The following is a 15473-nucleotide window of genomic DNA, read 5'->3' as shown; positions in this document are numbered from 1 at the left end:
GCAGCGATAACGAGAACCTGCTGTCCCGGCGGCGAGGCTCGCTCCCCGTCGAAGTGCTGGCGATCGGTTACTCCGGTAAGTGGCGCGCCGTGCACCGTGCAAACCGTGGCTGGGTAATTTATTGATCCCCTTCGTCTGCCTCCGGGGCAAGGTTCGTGCGGTACTCACAGGTCGTAAAATTAATGTAACGCTACTTTACTTACGGCCCAGATACGGCTGGCGGGGCTGGCATATGTATCTCGCCAAGATTCCCAATAAGTATCAGCACCACCTGATGCTGCTACCCCTAGACCCGGTCCCGGTCCGTGTGGCGCCACCGCACAAGGTGATAAAGTTGTCGTTTCACGAGTTTGATCATATCTTTTTATGTCCAATCGGGGGGCGGCACACGCTGACGGGGTGTGGATGGAGAAGGAAGGAATCAGTATTTGCACCTTGGCAAATGATCCAATATCGGGCCAGTCGTTACACCCGGCTCCCGGCGGTCGGGGCACAGACCACAGACGCTGTTCCCTGTTTTGTTTCCCCATTCGTGGGCAGCTACCGTTGTCGGTCGGGGAGATTGCCGGCCGAGATTGCAGACTGCCGATCCCTTGTTCAGCCGCGCAATCCATGGAACCGCAAAGTCTCTCCCGCACCTGCACCTGCGTTCCCACGGCCCCATCCCTCCCCCGTACTGTGAATATGAATTGGGTGGTTGAGTTTATGCTTTTTTGCGCCTGGTTACCTACACGTCGCAAGCCGTGGACGCCGCTGCTTCCGGAAAACTGCCCACAGTGCTACGCTGTTGAGTTCACATCCCGCTGGCGGTCGGCACGGGTACACGAATTCGATTACGCACTAAAGCTTTTTGCACGTAAAACCAAGCAGCAACCAAGCGAGGCGCACAGCGAGCCTCTTTGTGTGTGATAAAGTGTTTTTATTAAACGAAGGCCGCAGAAACCGTCGAAAAGCTTTGCTCGTAACGGACGTTTAGAATCATTTTGAGTTCATACGGAAAGAGGTTCTACGTTTCCGTATTTCATGTTTAGCCCTAACCCTCCCGAAATGAGCACAGATTGATCAAGGTTCAGAGATTAAGAACACCAAACAACAAGAAAGCGGCTAAGCTCCTAATGGAAACCGTAATAACTGTGTCGGTTAGTGCTTACCGCAAAACGGGACACTTCACTTGACCGAGGCCATCGATGCCAGGTGTTGATTAGTGTTCACCACATAACTATATCGAGTGAGCGAATTGTGTGAACTAAGTAACAGTGTGAACAGCACACTGTGGTCCCCGAAGAGCATCCCCAGTCCCAAAGCCATGTGCCGAATCAGGCTACGGGTTTTTGTTGTCCGCGGGCTGCCTGATTCTGTTTCGCAAAATCGACATCTTGTCTCGCCTACAAATGCTGCCAACGTTGGCGAACTCGATTGGGAAGACGAATATTGTAGTAACGAGTGGTGTCTTCGGACACTGCCGTGATCAGTTCATGGAGTGGCAGAAATGGATGTCCAACCGATTAACAGGCCCAACCGATTAACAAGATTTGCGATTCGCATTACGAATCCGAAAGGGAATCCTGGAACTTGACACTTTGAATCGGTTCAAATTCGCGCGGCTTTAACATCTTATCTGTTCTGTTTATGCAGAAAATGAAAAATATATTGAAACGCTTTCCTTTCCTTGAACACAGAAAACGCACTATGGTCGACCTACAGCATAAACTGGAAGCAGTACAATTCGTACCGTGTAGCGTGGCCTTATCCGTCCATAAGTAGTTGGGGCTATTTGATTGGAAAACACGAGCGATGTCCATTGTCATTGGTTAGGTCCAGCTGTTTTTGCATCCATGCAATCGGTAAAGAAGAGTAAAATGGCACCCAAAATTCCACCCCTAAACCATAACCGGCTTTCGTTTCGTTCCGACTGACATTACGGTGCAGATTCCTCGCCCGGTTTGTCATCGTGGGCAGGTGCACCCGCAGATGCAGATAGATGTACGTACAACCGATAAACCTCTCGATTAGTACGGCCCGGACGGATGCGCTACTGCTCGGTGCCATTAGTTTTCCATAAATCCCAGGGATACCGAACCAGGTATGCCCGGGCACCGGGCAATGTATCGTGGACCCAGATGTTCCACATTCCCACTCAAACCGCTCACCCGTTTCCCGGGTTTCCTAGTGCCTGTCGGTCCATATGAAATGCGTGCTCTGAGGTCCGGCTGATTTATGGCACTTCAGGGCTCAAGCGGTGAGACTTTCGAGCTTTTTCGTCCGCTTCGACGAACGCCGGGCGCGCGCTGCGGATGGGCATGCCGGCGTTTCCCATCCATAACGACGCTACTTCAGAGCTTCGCTGCGCGCTCTCACGTACGCAACCACACGGACCACCGCACGACCAGCCCTGGAACGGAAGTTTTTCGAGGAGTTTACTAAGCCCTCTTCCCGCCCGAACGGGGCCCGGAACGGCTGTCTGGCGAGATGGCGAGACAAATGGATTTCAGCGTCCTTGTGCGCCCGGGTCCACCTGTGAGAGCAGCACACCACATAAGTGGTTTAATTTCTATGCCAATCGGGGCCACCGTTCGGGGAGGGCCCCGGTATCGACACACGAGATCCGGTTGGTTGGCGTTACTTTGTGTACGGTATTTTCTTCACCGAGTGTAAAACATTATTCCGGCCGGTCGGCGTTGTGAGAAAAATGGGGGTTCCGCTTTATGTGGGGAAATTTATCATACCACACTTTGACTGTTTTACGATTGCAGCGTTATCATTTGTTCCGCAGGACAGGCTGTGCGCATGGTTACGGTTTCTGTTGATCCACTTTTGCGTTCCGAAGCGGACCCGGTGCATCCGACTTATCGAAGCCGAGGTGCACTGGCAAAAAATGCAATTTCAAATCAATTCTTCGGTTCAGCTCGGTTCCCAGAGAATTAGAACCGCAGGGTAAGGCCACTATCGCCACACTCCATGTCCGATTCGATTGGAGGCTTTGGGATACGCTCACACCAAGCGTGCACTGTAATGGCATCATCGTTCGGCAGAGTCACGCTTCTCTTTTGTCAGGACGGTCAGGAGTTGGGTTCTACAAAAACTGGCCAGTTCATGCAGAAATAGAGGTTAACGATGGCTACACCATCTACATCGCTTTATGACAGAAATAAAAGAAAGCAATGTCCGTGATTAATCTTAATTCAAAGAATGGAAATCATGGTTGATTCAGTCGATATGCTTAGTGGTCCTATCTTCTAATGGCCTTTATGTGCAAAGTATTTATCATTGAGCATGGGTTTTCTGCAATGAAATACGATTGCAGTTGCACAATGGCCAAAGCTTTCCGAATGGTGGTGGTGAGATGATGATGAAGCGCACATCCACTTCCGTGCCAAACTCTCCAGGCAAGTTCCAGGCGGAGGCAAACCGCAATCATGCTGCTCGGGACAGGCGGAAGCCAATTAAAATGTGTTATATTTCAACAAATGTGCTGAATGATAACGAGGGATGAATGGATGAAAAAAGACGAAGAATAATAACCGATACATCCACTGACTGAGTGCCGCAGCCCGTTCGAGAGCGCACCAGCGCACTAATCCAATTATGTGAAAGATGATTTTTCACTTTAATTGCACTTTCAAACCTAATCTGCATGCGACGTGCACGGTCGGTCGGTTTTGCACTGCTGCTGGCAGTATGGTCTGTAGCACATTCCGGCCATACCCAGCGCGGATCGGAGAGAAGCACGCTAATGTACGCTAATTGAACATTCTAAAGATGGTTCCACGTGGCCGTGAAAGGGTTTGATAAATTAAGGTTTGCCACTGGTTCCCACTGGCCACCGTCGTCTTGGTGAGGTATAATATTTTTCCGTCCAAGACCCCGTCAAGATTCTTTAGCCTCCGGATCGTAGCATTTCGGCTATTAAGTGTACACTTTTCTCTTACCGACCCGCAGGAACTCTTCGTCACTAGAACGCGAATTTTGAAGGAAGTCCTGCACTACTGCTACGCACACACCGTGCACACTGGTGGGCCTCGATTGCAACCAACCAACCGATTCCCCCTCGGTGAAGAAGAACGACTCCTTATGAAACGGGCTAAGAACCAAATCACTGTTAATGGGATGATGGATTTCTGTTGTCTGCGTGAACCCTCGTCGTTTTTGCTCATTCCTACCACCGATGCTTCCCGCCAATCGTCGAAAACTGTTGAAGGTGATTAGAAGAAGAAAAAGTAATACGAATTCAACCGAACTGAATAATTAAATTAAAAGCACGTTACGAATAGCGGATGAAATTGAGACCGTCGTCGTTGAAATCCCCGATGGGTTGCCCTACGGGGGGAGTATGAACTATACACGCCCTGGTGCTCTCGCGGGCACATAGAGTATTTGGAAATGTGTTTGAATTTTGGCTGAAAGGCGTGTCGGCGGCGCCGTGCGTGACAGACAAGAACCACAGTATCAAAGATATCCAAGCGTAGAGTAAAACTTTCCAAAAGATACACAATCGTTGATAAGTGTGACATTGGTGTTGTAGAATGTAGCGTAAGGTTGGATTAAAAAGAGGAGGGATCTAAAGTAGACCGTTAAACAATTGTCCCTTTAGTTAGAAATGGTGCTTAAAAACGAAACCGGTACCGGTGTGTGATGCGTTGACAGTGGCGATGGCTCGTGGAATACTTCAAATCAATTTACAACGGATAAGGACACCCGAAGGGACGGCACGCCCAGCACAGTAACCCAGCTGGAGAGCTTATATAGTACATCCACGTTCCAGATCATTTCAAATAAACCAAAGGTCACCAAACTCCGGACAACTCTTCGACATGAACAAACTACTTAGAAGCTAGACGCCACACGAACAAAAGTTGTTTCCGACCTAATGCCAACGGAGTCTCCATTAGGTCGGCAATTCTTTCTTTCACACCACATCTCTCAAACGAGTGTCGATCGGAACGATTCTTGAGTTTCTACTCCGTTACTGTCGCATTATCTCTCTCTCTCTCTCTCTCTCTCTATCTATCTATTGTAGCACACGATAAGTAAATCACTACAAACAAGCCACCGACAAACACCGGTGTGTGGAACCGTTGTTTCGGGATTTTTACCTAAATAACGATCACCTTTTCTACAACCACTCTTCGCGATCTTCGTGGCCGCAAGCAGGGTTTCTATCCCGAGCGGAAGAAACCGTAAGTGCAGAAGAGAGCAAGAAACAAAAACAAAGTAAAGCTTAAGACGAACGAAGGGGTGCAGGCTGAACAGATAGGAAGTAGTAGTGTTCGAGAAATCTGGCTGGTTCCAGTCGAAGAAAGGAAAGGTAGAAGTATTAATAAGCGTGGGTTAAAGGAGCACACGAATGGCACCAAACAAAACAGAGAACCCATTCCGCAAACGGAAGACAACACACAAAAAACACTAAAACCAACACACAACCATTAAATAGGCAGCCACAGTATCGGCAACAAAAAACAGTTGACAAGGGAATTCGGAAGCAGACAACTGTGTTCGTAGCAGACTGGCGATTGCTGTGGCGAAATGATCGGGAAAGGTCGGCAAATTTGCATAAGAATTGAAGAAAATCGAAAGCACCCAGCAGTTAATAAACAAATAGGACAAACGATAGGCGTTATTAGAACGGTAAGAAAGCAGAAAGCAACATGTTTTTTTCCACCAATAACCTGATCGTGCTGCGCGATCGATTATCTCGGCGAAACTCGTTCAGATTGCTTTTGGTCCGATGCTACACATCCGCACGATCCGCCGACGTTATTTATTACGTTAACTTTGTAAGGTTTACAGCTATTTAAACATTTGTTCCATTCAATTTCATTGCCTTTCAACGTTTCCCCATCCCGCCAATCGGGAGTCGACGAGTGTCGACACTGACCACTCTGTCTCTGGCACCATGCGTTCTCTCAGCGGAAGCTCTTGGCCGCATATCTTCTCCCACATTTGCCCCACAAAACAGGTCGCGTATATGAGGTGTCGAGTTGCATAAATGTTTACACTGTTCAAACGGATACGGCGCTGTAAGTGAAACAGATAAAACATAGAAGCGGAAGAAAACAATAGAATGTTAATATGATTCCCCATTCAGCAACCACAACCATTTGTAATAGTAGCAAACAAATAGCCAAGTTCCATGTGCCGTACCGAAAGTGGTGCGTAAAGGAGCAGCCAGGAATCAGAAACTACAAACCACACATAATAAGCAGAGCGGCTAGAGCGTTAAACGTCTTCGTATGGTAACTGTTTTAGATGTACTTTTCTCATCTCCCTCCCATGTGTCGTCTGTCCGGCAGCGGTCCCGATCCGGCATCGGGTTGCCTACGCATGGCCACGTGCCCCCGCCGTCCTCTCACTTTTTCTCTCTCTCTCTCTAGCATTAGCGATTGGATTCGGATCGATTCTGATCTTTCATCCCGTCGTTTTTAAGCCTTTTTCTAGTGCACCAGTCCTGGTTAAGGTTGTTTGACCGTGGAAATTCCAAACAGAGTGACCCCAGTAGTAGTGGACGGTGTGGACCTTTAGAGCTTTACACAATAGACGTTGTTAGGAAGCGGGTGGCTGCAGTCGAAGCCCTGCGCAATTCGCACGCAGTCGGTGTGTCATCGTTCGATGTTCAATTGAATGGTCTAGATGAAAACATTTGCCGTCTAAACATGTATAAACCCCCGGATACAAAAAAACGGTATTACACGCAGCGCGAACTAAATAAATCAACCACCATTCTGTTTCAGATCTGCTAGAGAGGTCTTAAGGGAGAGAGAGATGAAATTCAAGACACTAGTTTTTTAGGGTGTAACGATAGCAAGCATAACATAACAGAACAGGATCATCGGAAGCGGCAGATGCAGCTACAAACCGAAAAATGATGAACATAACCATATTAAATACAAACTACTGCTCCAAAACTATGGGAACACACACGAACAGACGGACCCATTTATCTTCGTTTGACCAACACACATACACACAATGAAACTCCTTAACAAAAGCAGGAATCAAACGCAGTTTTAGTGTAAAGAAAACCAAAACAGAAAATTGCTCTTGGCGAGCGGAGAAGTCGGTAAAACGTGGTAAAAGATTTCGAGTATCACTTTACAACCAGCCGCGCGCACGCGTCAGCCCCCGGGTTGTTCGACATGATTTGTAACATATTTGAAAGAACTTTTACTACTACTTCTATTAAACCAAACCGAACGGTCCACGCAAACCCAAAACAACTACACACTAGTGTGAGCGTCAGTGTGAAGGACGATTAATGTAGGCAAACCGGTCATGGTCTTATCATTCACATAAACCCAGCAAAGACCAATCAAGACCATTCTATTTCCGATTTCATGACGTTTCGTTGCATTGCTATCGGTCTCTTTTCGTATCTTCTAATCTCGCGCTCGTTTTCTGTCCTGGTTCCACCCATCCATCCAACAATGCCTCAAACCATTGTTCGCAACGGTTTGTAATAACAAAATCTATGGACCAATCTCCTTCACTAACAAATCTATACAATAAATCTAGAGTGTGTAGTTCATACATAAGGTACACGGCGTGGTGGGGCACATGGACGAAGGATCTAGGATTAGGCAATGGGAAGCGCTACATTTTTCACCCTGTCATACACTGTACGAGATCTATCTAAACTGGCCCGACCCGGGGACCGATCGCAAGAAGGTTAGGAGCTGTATTGAGTAATGTAAAAGCGCCACGCACACCATCCTTTGCTACAGCAGAAGGGTCGGATCAATACGGAGAGAAACAAGACATATACGGATAATCACCCAAATCAAATAATTCAAGTGCACGATGAACTCGCTAGACTCTTCCACACATAGAACAATAGTAGTCCCCTGAAGCAGGCCGAAGCAACTGATTACTAGCAAACATAGACAAACTGTTTATTGAGAACGTTGTTTCCATTTCATACATTAAGTTACCAATCCGTTTCGTCCACCAACAATAAAAGTATGCAAAGAGAAACACGATTGCGAGAATGATCCGTGGAGGACCAGAATGCTGGTCAACCGAATGGCAACGTGCGCAGAATGGTGCTTGATGTAACAATGTGGAATAACTGTGCTGTACACCGAAATGGACTGGATTAAAAGTGAATTAACAGCTAAAAACAAATTCTATCTAACGTCTTTCCAAACAGCCCACTCGCTGCAGACTGCAATACACACGAAAACGTGACACTGAGAAGAAGCAACGTAGCCAACGGGGTTAGTGTATGGAGGAGCGGCGCGCTCGAGGACGATTGAAACTATCGAGCTACTGGAAACAAAACCAAACCTAGGTGCTTAGAGAAGCGTACTAATCGATTGGAATCGCAAACAAACAAGGAAAACTGATTCGACTTGGTAGCCAATAGATAAAAACCGAATGAGAAGAACAATCATATCGTAAACGTTTCGATCCGTTTTCACTTCGTTCCGTCAGCCTCAGCAGGTGATCGATGAAGGGAGGTTCGTTGTTTTGTCAAAATTCCAAAAAAAAAGAAAAGGTTTTCCAAACAAAATTGCCAGTTTGCTGAACACTGTTTACAAATCCTAGTCCCCCGCCAGAAGAGAGTTAACGATATTTAAGATTAGAGTACGTGTTCGAGGCCGCCGCGCTGCGTCTCGTGTCGGCAAAGGAGTCGCTCTCGTGTGCCAGCCGGTCTGGCAAACGGGGAAATGGGAAATGGGGAAACGGGGATCTGACCCTTTCTACTTTTGAATTCACGCGACATCCGGATGGGGACCGGACGAGTTACTCAACGATCGCCGACAGCCCAGACTGTTATTAGCCGGGCAGTGGTCCGTCATTGGCCACGGATAACATAAATTTCAATCCACCTATCCCCAGACTACCCAACTGCGACGCTGGTGATGGTGGGACGGAGGACAGAGAGAAAATGGTTAGTTTAGCAAATAAATGTCACATTAGAGAAGGGCCGTGAGGGCCGTTAAATTGGTGAGCGTGAAGAATAGCTTAGAACAACCGTATCCCAACTACAGCTACAGCCCGAAACAACACGTCTCCCCAATACATGAATTACATAAAATGTCACTTATGTGTCTAGAAAGTAAGACAAAGAACCCTTGAGAAGAACGCAAATTGAATTAAAAGGCTAACACGAGTCCGAATCAGAAGGTTGGAAACACAAAATTGAAGACGAGCAAAGAAGTTAAGGAAACAAACATGAAGAAAACACTAAAGATCAATGTAAGCACGAACATCACGGAGATATCAAGAGTATAGGGTGGCAAACTAAATGTGAAACGGTGTCGAAACCAATGCTGATGGGTTGGCGTCGTGTTTGGTCTCCCGCCGGCTGCCGGACCCGGAATAAGTAGTAAAGAAAAAGTGAAACAAATCAAATATCTAGCGAAACAACTGGGCGTTTAATGAAATTGGGTGTAAAATTATCAAACAATAAGGCGCGCTGTGTGCAAGGAAAGTAAGACACTAAACAAACGACGGCGAAAAATGGCAGAAACCTTAAACAAAAATTCGTGCGTAAGAAGAAATTATACCCGAAACCCGGAAGTTCGGACCTGGAGTGTGTGTGTGTGTGTGTACTGCAAAACCTAAAATGCCGGTCCGAGCGAGTTCAAAATCGGATGCAATAAAATATGGTAAAAATATCAAAAGCCGGGCGTATGATCATTCCCCTTGCCGAAAGAGTTGGGGTTAGGGAATTGTTTGGTTTTTGTGTTTCTAGTTTTATTTTATTTAGTTGCTTTGCTACAGAGTCCAAAAAATGTGGTTCAAAACATTTCAAAGATAGTCTAAAACAATCACGGCCCTGAGAGGAAACAAAATATGCATAGGTTTTCGGTAAGTTAGTCTTTTCAATCTATCCACGTGCTCCACGGAAATAATTTTGGCGCGTTAGTGACGCCAAGTGTATTCATTTTGATGTTTCCATTCACTTCACATTTAATTTACGACGATTTTACTAACATTTTCTAGTTATGGAATAGAACTTAACCAGTGCGCATAAGCAGGAATGGTAAGTAAGTAAAGGTTGACTACGAGAAGATTGTGCAAATAATTCACACAACATTGTGATGGATGTAATATTGTTTTTCCTTTCCACGCAGTGAAATTTAAAAAAAAACTTCAGAAAAAATACATTAATACATAAACCTATTCACTGATGGTTGAAAGAACTGTGTCAATAACACACGCTCTTCAGCCGGGTATGGTAACGATATCAGTTCCGATCCCACAAATCAAAACGGACAAACATGTTTGTAATATGGCAAAAAAGCGGAAATGCGTGCGCGCGTATTCAAAATTAAGTATATATACATTTAACTTCCCTCGGGATAGGCTTAATGTTACTTGTTTCCTGACATAAAAATCGATTAAAAGACACTGGAATTCACACGGCACCGTTCTCACTGGATGGCTGACTGGGGAATGCTAGAGCGCGACGTTCCGTGGCTTTTTCCAGGGGTTTCTGCCGACACCCGTTCAGAGGCGTTGTGCGTGCCTTTTTAAGTAAATAGTTCACAACAACATCAACAGTGGTTTCGATTTGATTAAAAACACAAACCATTTCTACTACGGAACCTATAAAGCATCTCTTCTACAGGAAGCATCGTCCCGTTCTTTTGCGAGTGGGAATGATTATCGTTCACGGCGCTTTAGTATGTCAAACAGTACGTCCTGCGTATCGTTGTTGCCATCCTGGTCGCTATCGTCGGAAAGGTAGTTTCGGTTTTCCATCACCACCAGGTGATCGGAGTCGTCGGCATCGCGATTATCGTTCACCAGCAGTGGCCGATACTGGGGGCCACTCTTGAACCGTGCCCCGCTACCGACCGCGTTGCCAAACTTAAGGCTACCATTTTTGGTAGCACCCGACACTACGGCTCCCAGCGGACGTCCCGGGATCCGTGACTCATCCTCGTCATCGTCCTGATCCTCATTGTAACTGCTAGCCGTATCGATCGGTGCCATCGGCCTGGAGGCCATATCATCGCGGTATATGAAGAACTTATGCACAACATGGCAACAGATGCCACCGAGACACATGACCAGCCCGAGCACGTTCACCGTGCTAAGGTGCTCGTCGTTCAGCTCGACCGCCAGCACGAGTTGGCAAATTTCCTAAAATTCGAGAGAAAAGAACAAATTCAGTACGAAAATTCATTTCAAACCATTTTGTCATCCACGCGACGGTCACCCTCAGCGCACAGGGTGCTTCGATGACGTTTACATCATTTGTTTTCTTGACGTGGCGACGGAAACGTCAAAACACGGTCGCCTTTTTCTTCGGCATCACTCTTTAGCAGTTCGCGGTTCGCAGACGACGCTGACAAAAAAGTGGAACCAGTTAAATTTGGCCGTATTTTGTAGACTTTTACGCCGGAATCATACCATTCCAAAATGCAAAACGTCGTGGTGAAGAACATTTTCGACAACTTTAACGAGTACCTGACGAAAGAGCAGGAACTTCGTACGGTAAGTGTTCACCTTGGGAACGCCCCGAAGCCGGCAAAAAACAACAACAAAGGTACAACGCAAAACATATGCTTCGCAGGAAATACGAGACATCGTTCGGGACATTGATCAGGCAGCGAAAGAGGCGGCCATTGCGCTACAAATTATTCACAGCAGCATTGCCGACGTGCCGGGGGCCTGTGTCACCGCGCGAAAGCATTTCGACACGTGCCGGACGGGGTACGGTAAGCTGGCGGAACTGATTCCGGACGGCCAGTACTATCGCTTCAACGACCACTGGCACTTTTTGACGCAGCGCATCGTGTTTCTGATCGCTCTCACGGTGTACCTCGAGAAGGGGTTCCTCGTTAGCCGCGAAACGGCGGCCGAAGTTTTGGGACGTAAGTTTTGACGTAAGCTTTAGTATCAACATCCGGGAACTAATGAGTGGGTAATTTTTCGTTCATACAGTGTGTGTCGAGCAGAAGGATGGATTTCACCTGGACATAGAAGACTACTTGATGGGCGTACTTCAGCTCGCATCAGAACTGGTGAGCAATTGACCGCTTTTTAGGAAAACGGATTTATATAGCTTTGTCCCTGTTTCGCATCTCCCCAGAGCCGTTATGCGGTCAACTCGGTCACCCTCGGTGACTACGAGAAACCGTTGACCATCTCCAAGTTTGTGGCTGATCTTAACTCGGGCTTCCGTTTGTTGAATCTGAAGAACGATTCGCTACGTAAGCGCTTTGACGCGCTCAAGTACGACGTCAAGAAGATCGAAGAGATCGTCTACGACATCAGCTTACGGGGACTGCGTGGTGAGACGGCAACAACCACGGAACCAGCGAAACCGCAATAAAACTCACGCTCTGAACCGCCTAATATTGCTCACGACATTGATTGATTTTTCAATAAACTGATCTTTGGCCCTACCGCTGAGAACATTTTCTACACTCCAAAGAGGGTAATTAGTGCGATTACTTACCTTGAAAATGCCCGCCACCGAAAGCGTCAGACTAGAGGTGTTGGTGAGGACCATAAATTCGCTCACCTCCATCGCAAAAGCGATGAACGCACCGACGGAAATCTTCAGCCACACGTCCAGCACCACAGCTGGCGGCAGCTGCTGCACGAGGTCGAACCCTTCGATCAGTTTTTGTCCTGCGAAGCAAAACAGACGCGCGATATGAAAGCAAGGTGGCAACGGGAACCATTTCTCTCTACGTACCCTCGAAACCGATCGTGAATGGCAGTACCGACAGTATCATCCACGGTTGCATGTGGAAGATCATGTCGATCGGATTATGTAGCCCGAGCTTTGACTTTTGCATGATAAGTTGCGCAAACGTCCATCGGATGCCGCTCGAGAGCGAAGCGAACAGCAGGAAGGAAAAGCCCAGTGCATCGAATTGTGTTGATTTGTAGGTGAACATGAATAGCCCGACCGAGATCATGATCACGATCGCTCCCAGAGACCAGCTCTGCAATAGGTATAAAATGAACGTGAATGGTGTGTTCAAGCCAAGCAGAGGCACACCGTACCTTCTTTTCCAGCTTCAGCAGAATGGCAAATATTAGGATGAAAACGATCGTTGTCGATTTGGTCATCGTGTATCTAGAAAAAAACACAGGATTGCACAGTCTAGCTGATTTGCCGTTCACGCGCACTTACAGAGAGATCTGAACAAGTTCGAGGCCCCAGTTCGAGAAGCTGATATCGATACCGCTGGCCAATCCGGTGGGTAGGATTTTGCGTACAGACGTACGCCAATCGAGTAGGATGCGAGGTCGCTTGTACGCGCAGCGCAGTATCCCCCTGACAATAACCGATAGGACTAGTTTGATCACCAAATGGTACAGTACCACGAACAGTGGTAGCTTAAAGTGTTGCAGCAAATTACGCTGATAGAACGTAAGGCCGATCGAGAGTGAAAAGTAGCAAGCGATTAGCAGCAGTGTCAAGGTGATACGGTTACCGAAACCGTCCTGTTGCTTGGATGACCTGCGGTGGCGCGCATTGCCAGCACCTCCCGATGCTACGATGTACTGTTTCGGTTGGCCCCCGTAGCTGTCATGGTGACTGACGCTGCTGCTGCTTTTATGGTACAGGCTGTGGTTATGCGCCGGTTCCTGCTCCTGAACCGGTTCCCCGGGGTTCGTCCCCAGTTCGATCTCCTCACCCTGGGTCGTCTCATGGTCAGTTGTTTGCTTGACCCGTTCATACTTAACATTGACCATGCCGTTTCCGCAAACGAGCCGTCCAACGGCTACCACCAATGGCGCTTTTCACTGTTGAAATCCTATTTCTAGTGTTGCGAATGGAATGCTCCGTGTGGTTTCCACTTCCCTCGCAGTGTGGCGACTGTGCGTTGCGGTGGTTAAATACTGCTACTCGTAAAACCCGTGTGTTTCGTAACGTTCCTATGGAAACGGGAGGAAAATTATTTGCTTGCATGCCACAAAGTGTACTCTGCGCTTGCTTTTCTGCCACGTTTCCTCATGTTCAACCGAAAACGGCTCGCCCGCTATCTGCTCGGCCACGTTTGCGGTCTCAGGACGGGCAACATATGGTATCGAGTAAACGAGGTACTGACCTGTTCCCAAACCGGATATGGCACCCACCTGTGTCGCCGTTAGTTAACCCCCGAATATCTCTTATCGCAAAGCGATTGGATGCCGTTATCGCACTCACCACTATTGCAACACTCTGTTCAATCGACCTCTACCGTCGATTTACGCGCACAGCCCAAAACGGGGAGCACTCTCCCGTTTCGTTCAAAACAAATGCCCCCGAGGGCATGACTCCACGACCAGACCGATGTGTTTCCGATGAAAATGACTCTTTCCTCGAACGTTCGAACTGGAATCCTTTTGCGTACCCCGTGCCGTGCCTCCGGGCTGTGTGTTGCCGAGAGAGTTTGATTATCCTTGTTGCGCGCCGCTCGGAAAGTGCGCTGTTTGTTTGGGGCTACTCTCAATCCGTCGAATTGGATACGAAACCACGAAGTTTGACGTGCGTCTCGCAGCAATTGTCATCCGGTGAGGGTGAATCGAAAAATCACCCCAGAACACTCCTCGAATCGCAAACATGCGGGATTTTCAAACACAATAAGAACAAATAACTACAATGGTATTTAAAATGAGCAATTTAATTGTGATGTAATCCTGTAAACAAGAGAACACTATCGAGTTCATGTATTGTCTGAGATTCCCATGTCGACGTCCTTTAACAAGTAACCTCTTTCTCTATTCTGGTTGGCCGCTTGGCGCCAAATCGCATTTTCAATTTTTCCGACGCGGCACCCACTTTGACCGTCATCAACAATCCGGATAATGGAAGCTATTGTCCCAATGTATTGCTTGTTTTATTTTTCTGGCGTTCCAGTATCACAGTCATCTGAAGGGGAAGCATTGTCTTGCGCTGGTTGCACCTCTGCTCCGGGAGAAGTCGGGGAGGGTCGAAAAAAATGTTCTGTCTTAAAAACGGGCACCGGTTCGTACGCACCCGCCGCATTCCGATTTGTGGGCCGATCCGTCGGCTTGGGTTTGCCGAAAAAATTTAACGATTTGAGCAGCACATTGAGCGTTTTATCCGGAATGTCCAGCTCCTCTTCGGCGATCTGTACTTGCTTCTCGACCGCGTCCAAGTTTTTGCTCACTACCGCAACGAACTGCTCTAGTCCGTCGATCCGATCGCACAGTGCGTTCAGGTCCGGCCGAAGCGCGAGCAGGTGCGGTATGTGCTGCATTAGCGCCACCGCCGAGTCTGCCTTCACGAGCTCAAGACAGTTATCGAATTCCTCCAGCCGCAGCATCATACGATCGATACCGACGATGAGGGGTTTCAGCTACAAATGCGTAAACAAGTGGAGTTACTAGCAAGCGGACGCGTCAGGTCGTTGTCAACCTACCTCCTGATCCAGATTGGACGTTTGGAAATACGCCGAATAATCCTTTTCGAGATCTTCAGCCATGCTTCTGTTGGCTTCACATTCGCCGTTCCGGACAGACGCAAATCAAAAGAACAACAAACGCTATGACAGATG

The 15473-nt window shown here is 47.6% G+C and overlaps 4 protein-coding genes across 4 annotated transcripts in view; 2 read left to right on the top strand and 2 right to left on the bottom strand.

The window, feature by feature from the left end:
• The window catches only part of LOC131206055 (uncharacterized), a 29046-nt gene extending 22539 nt beyond the window's left edge, over positions 1-6507 (top strand). The window contains exons 5-7 of the mRNA XM_058198431.1: positions 1-75; positions 3940-4198; positions 5018-6507. The exon at positions 1-75 is cut by the window's left edge and continues 354 nt beyond it. Of these exons, the coding sequence (XP_058054414.1) occupies positions 1-75; positions 3940-3956 (92 nt within the window). The 3' untranslated portion in view covers positions 3957-4198; positions 5018-6507. The remainder of the gene's footprint in view (positions 76-3939; positions 4199-5017) is intronic.
• A 3185-nt stretch (positions 6508-9692) lies between these two features.
• On the bottom strand, positions 9693-14333 carry LOC131215606 (solute carrier family 35 member C2). Its single transcript, XM_058210001.1, has 6 exons — positions 14022-14333; positions 13100-13848; positions 12970-13042; positions 12656-12908; positions 12413-12588; positions 9693-11091 (listed from the first exon to the last, which is right to left on the bottom strand). The coding sequence occupies exons 2-6, from the start codon at positions 13663-13665 to the stop codon at positions 10609-10611; spliced, it is 1551 nt and encodes a 516-aa protein (XP_058065984.1). The 5' UTR covers positions 13666-13848; positions 14022-14333; the 3' UTR covers positions 9693-10608.
• Positions 11269-12378, top strand: LOC131215617 (translin). The gene is made up of 4 exons (XM_058210012.1): positions 11269-11445; positions 11525-11825; positions 11896-11975; positions 12044-12378. Exons 1-4 carry the CDS (start codon positions 11371-11373, stop codon positions 12284-12286), a joined length of 699 nt encoding a protein of 232 aa, XP_058065995.1. The 5' UTR covers positions 11269-11370; the 3' UTR covers positions 12287-12378.
• A 267-nt stretch (positions 14334-14600) lies between the features above and the next one.
• LOC131216688 (biogenesis of lysosome-related organelles complex 1 subunit 4) lies at positions 14601-15437 on the bottom strand. The gene is made up of 2 exons (XM_058211243.1): positions 15339-15437; positions 14601-15275 (listed from the first exon to the last, which is right to left on the bottom strand). The coding sequence occupies exons 1-2, from the start codon at positions 15399-15401 to the stop codon at positions 14793-14795; spliced, it is 546 nt and encodes a 181-aa protein (XP_058067226.1). The 5' UTR covers positions 15402-15437; the 3' UTR covers positions 14601-14792.
• Between the last annotated feature and the right edge of the window lie 36 nt (positions 15438-15473).

This window comes from Anopheles bellator, chromosome 1, assembly GCF_943735745.2.
Source record: "Anopheles bellator chromosome 1, idAnoBellAS_SP24_06.2, whole genome shotgun sequence".
Lineage (NCBI taxonomy): Eukaryota > Metazoa > Arthropoda > Insecta > Diptera > Culicidae > Anopheles > Anopheles bellator.
The sequence above is the reverse complement of the archived record's forward strand: the minus strand, read 5'-3'. Positions and strand labels throughout refer to the sequence as shown.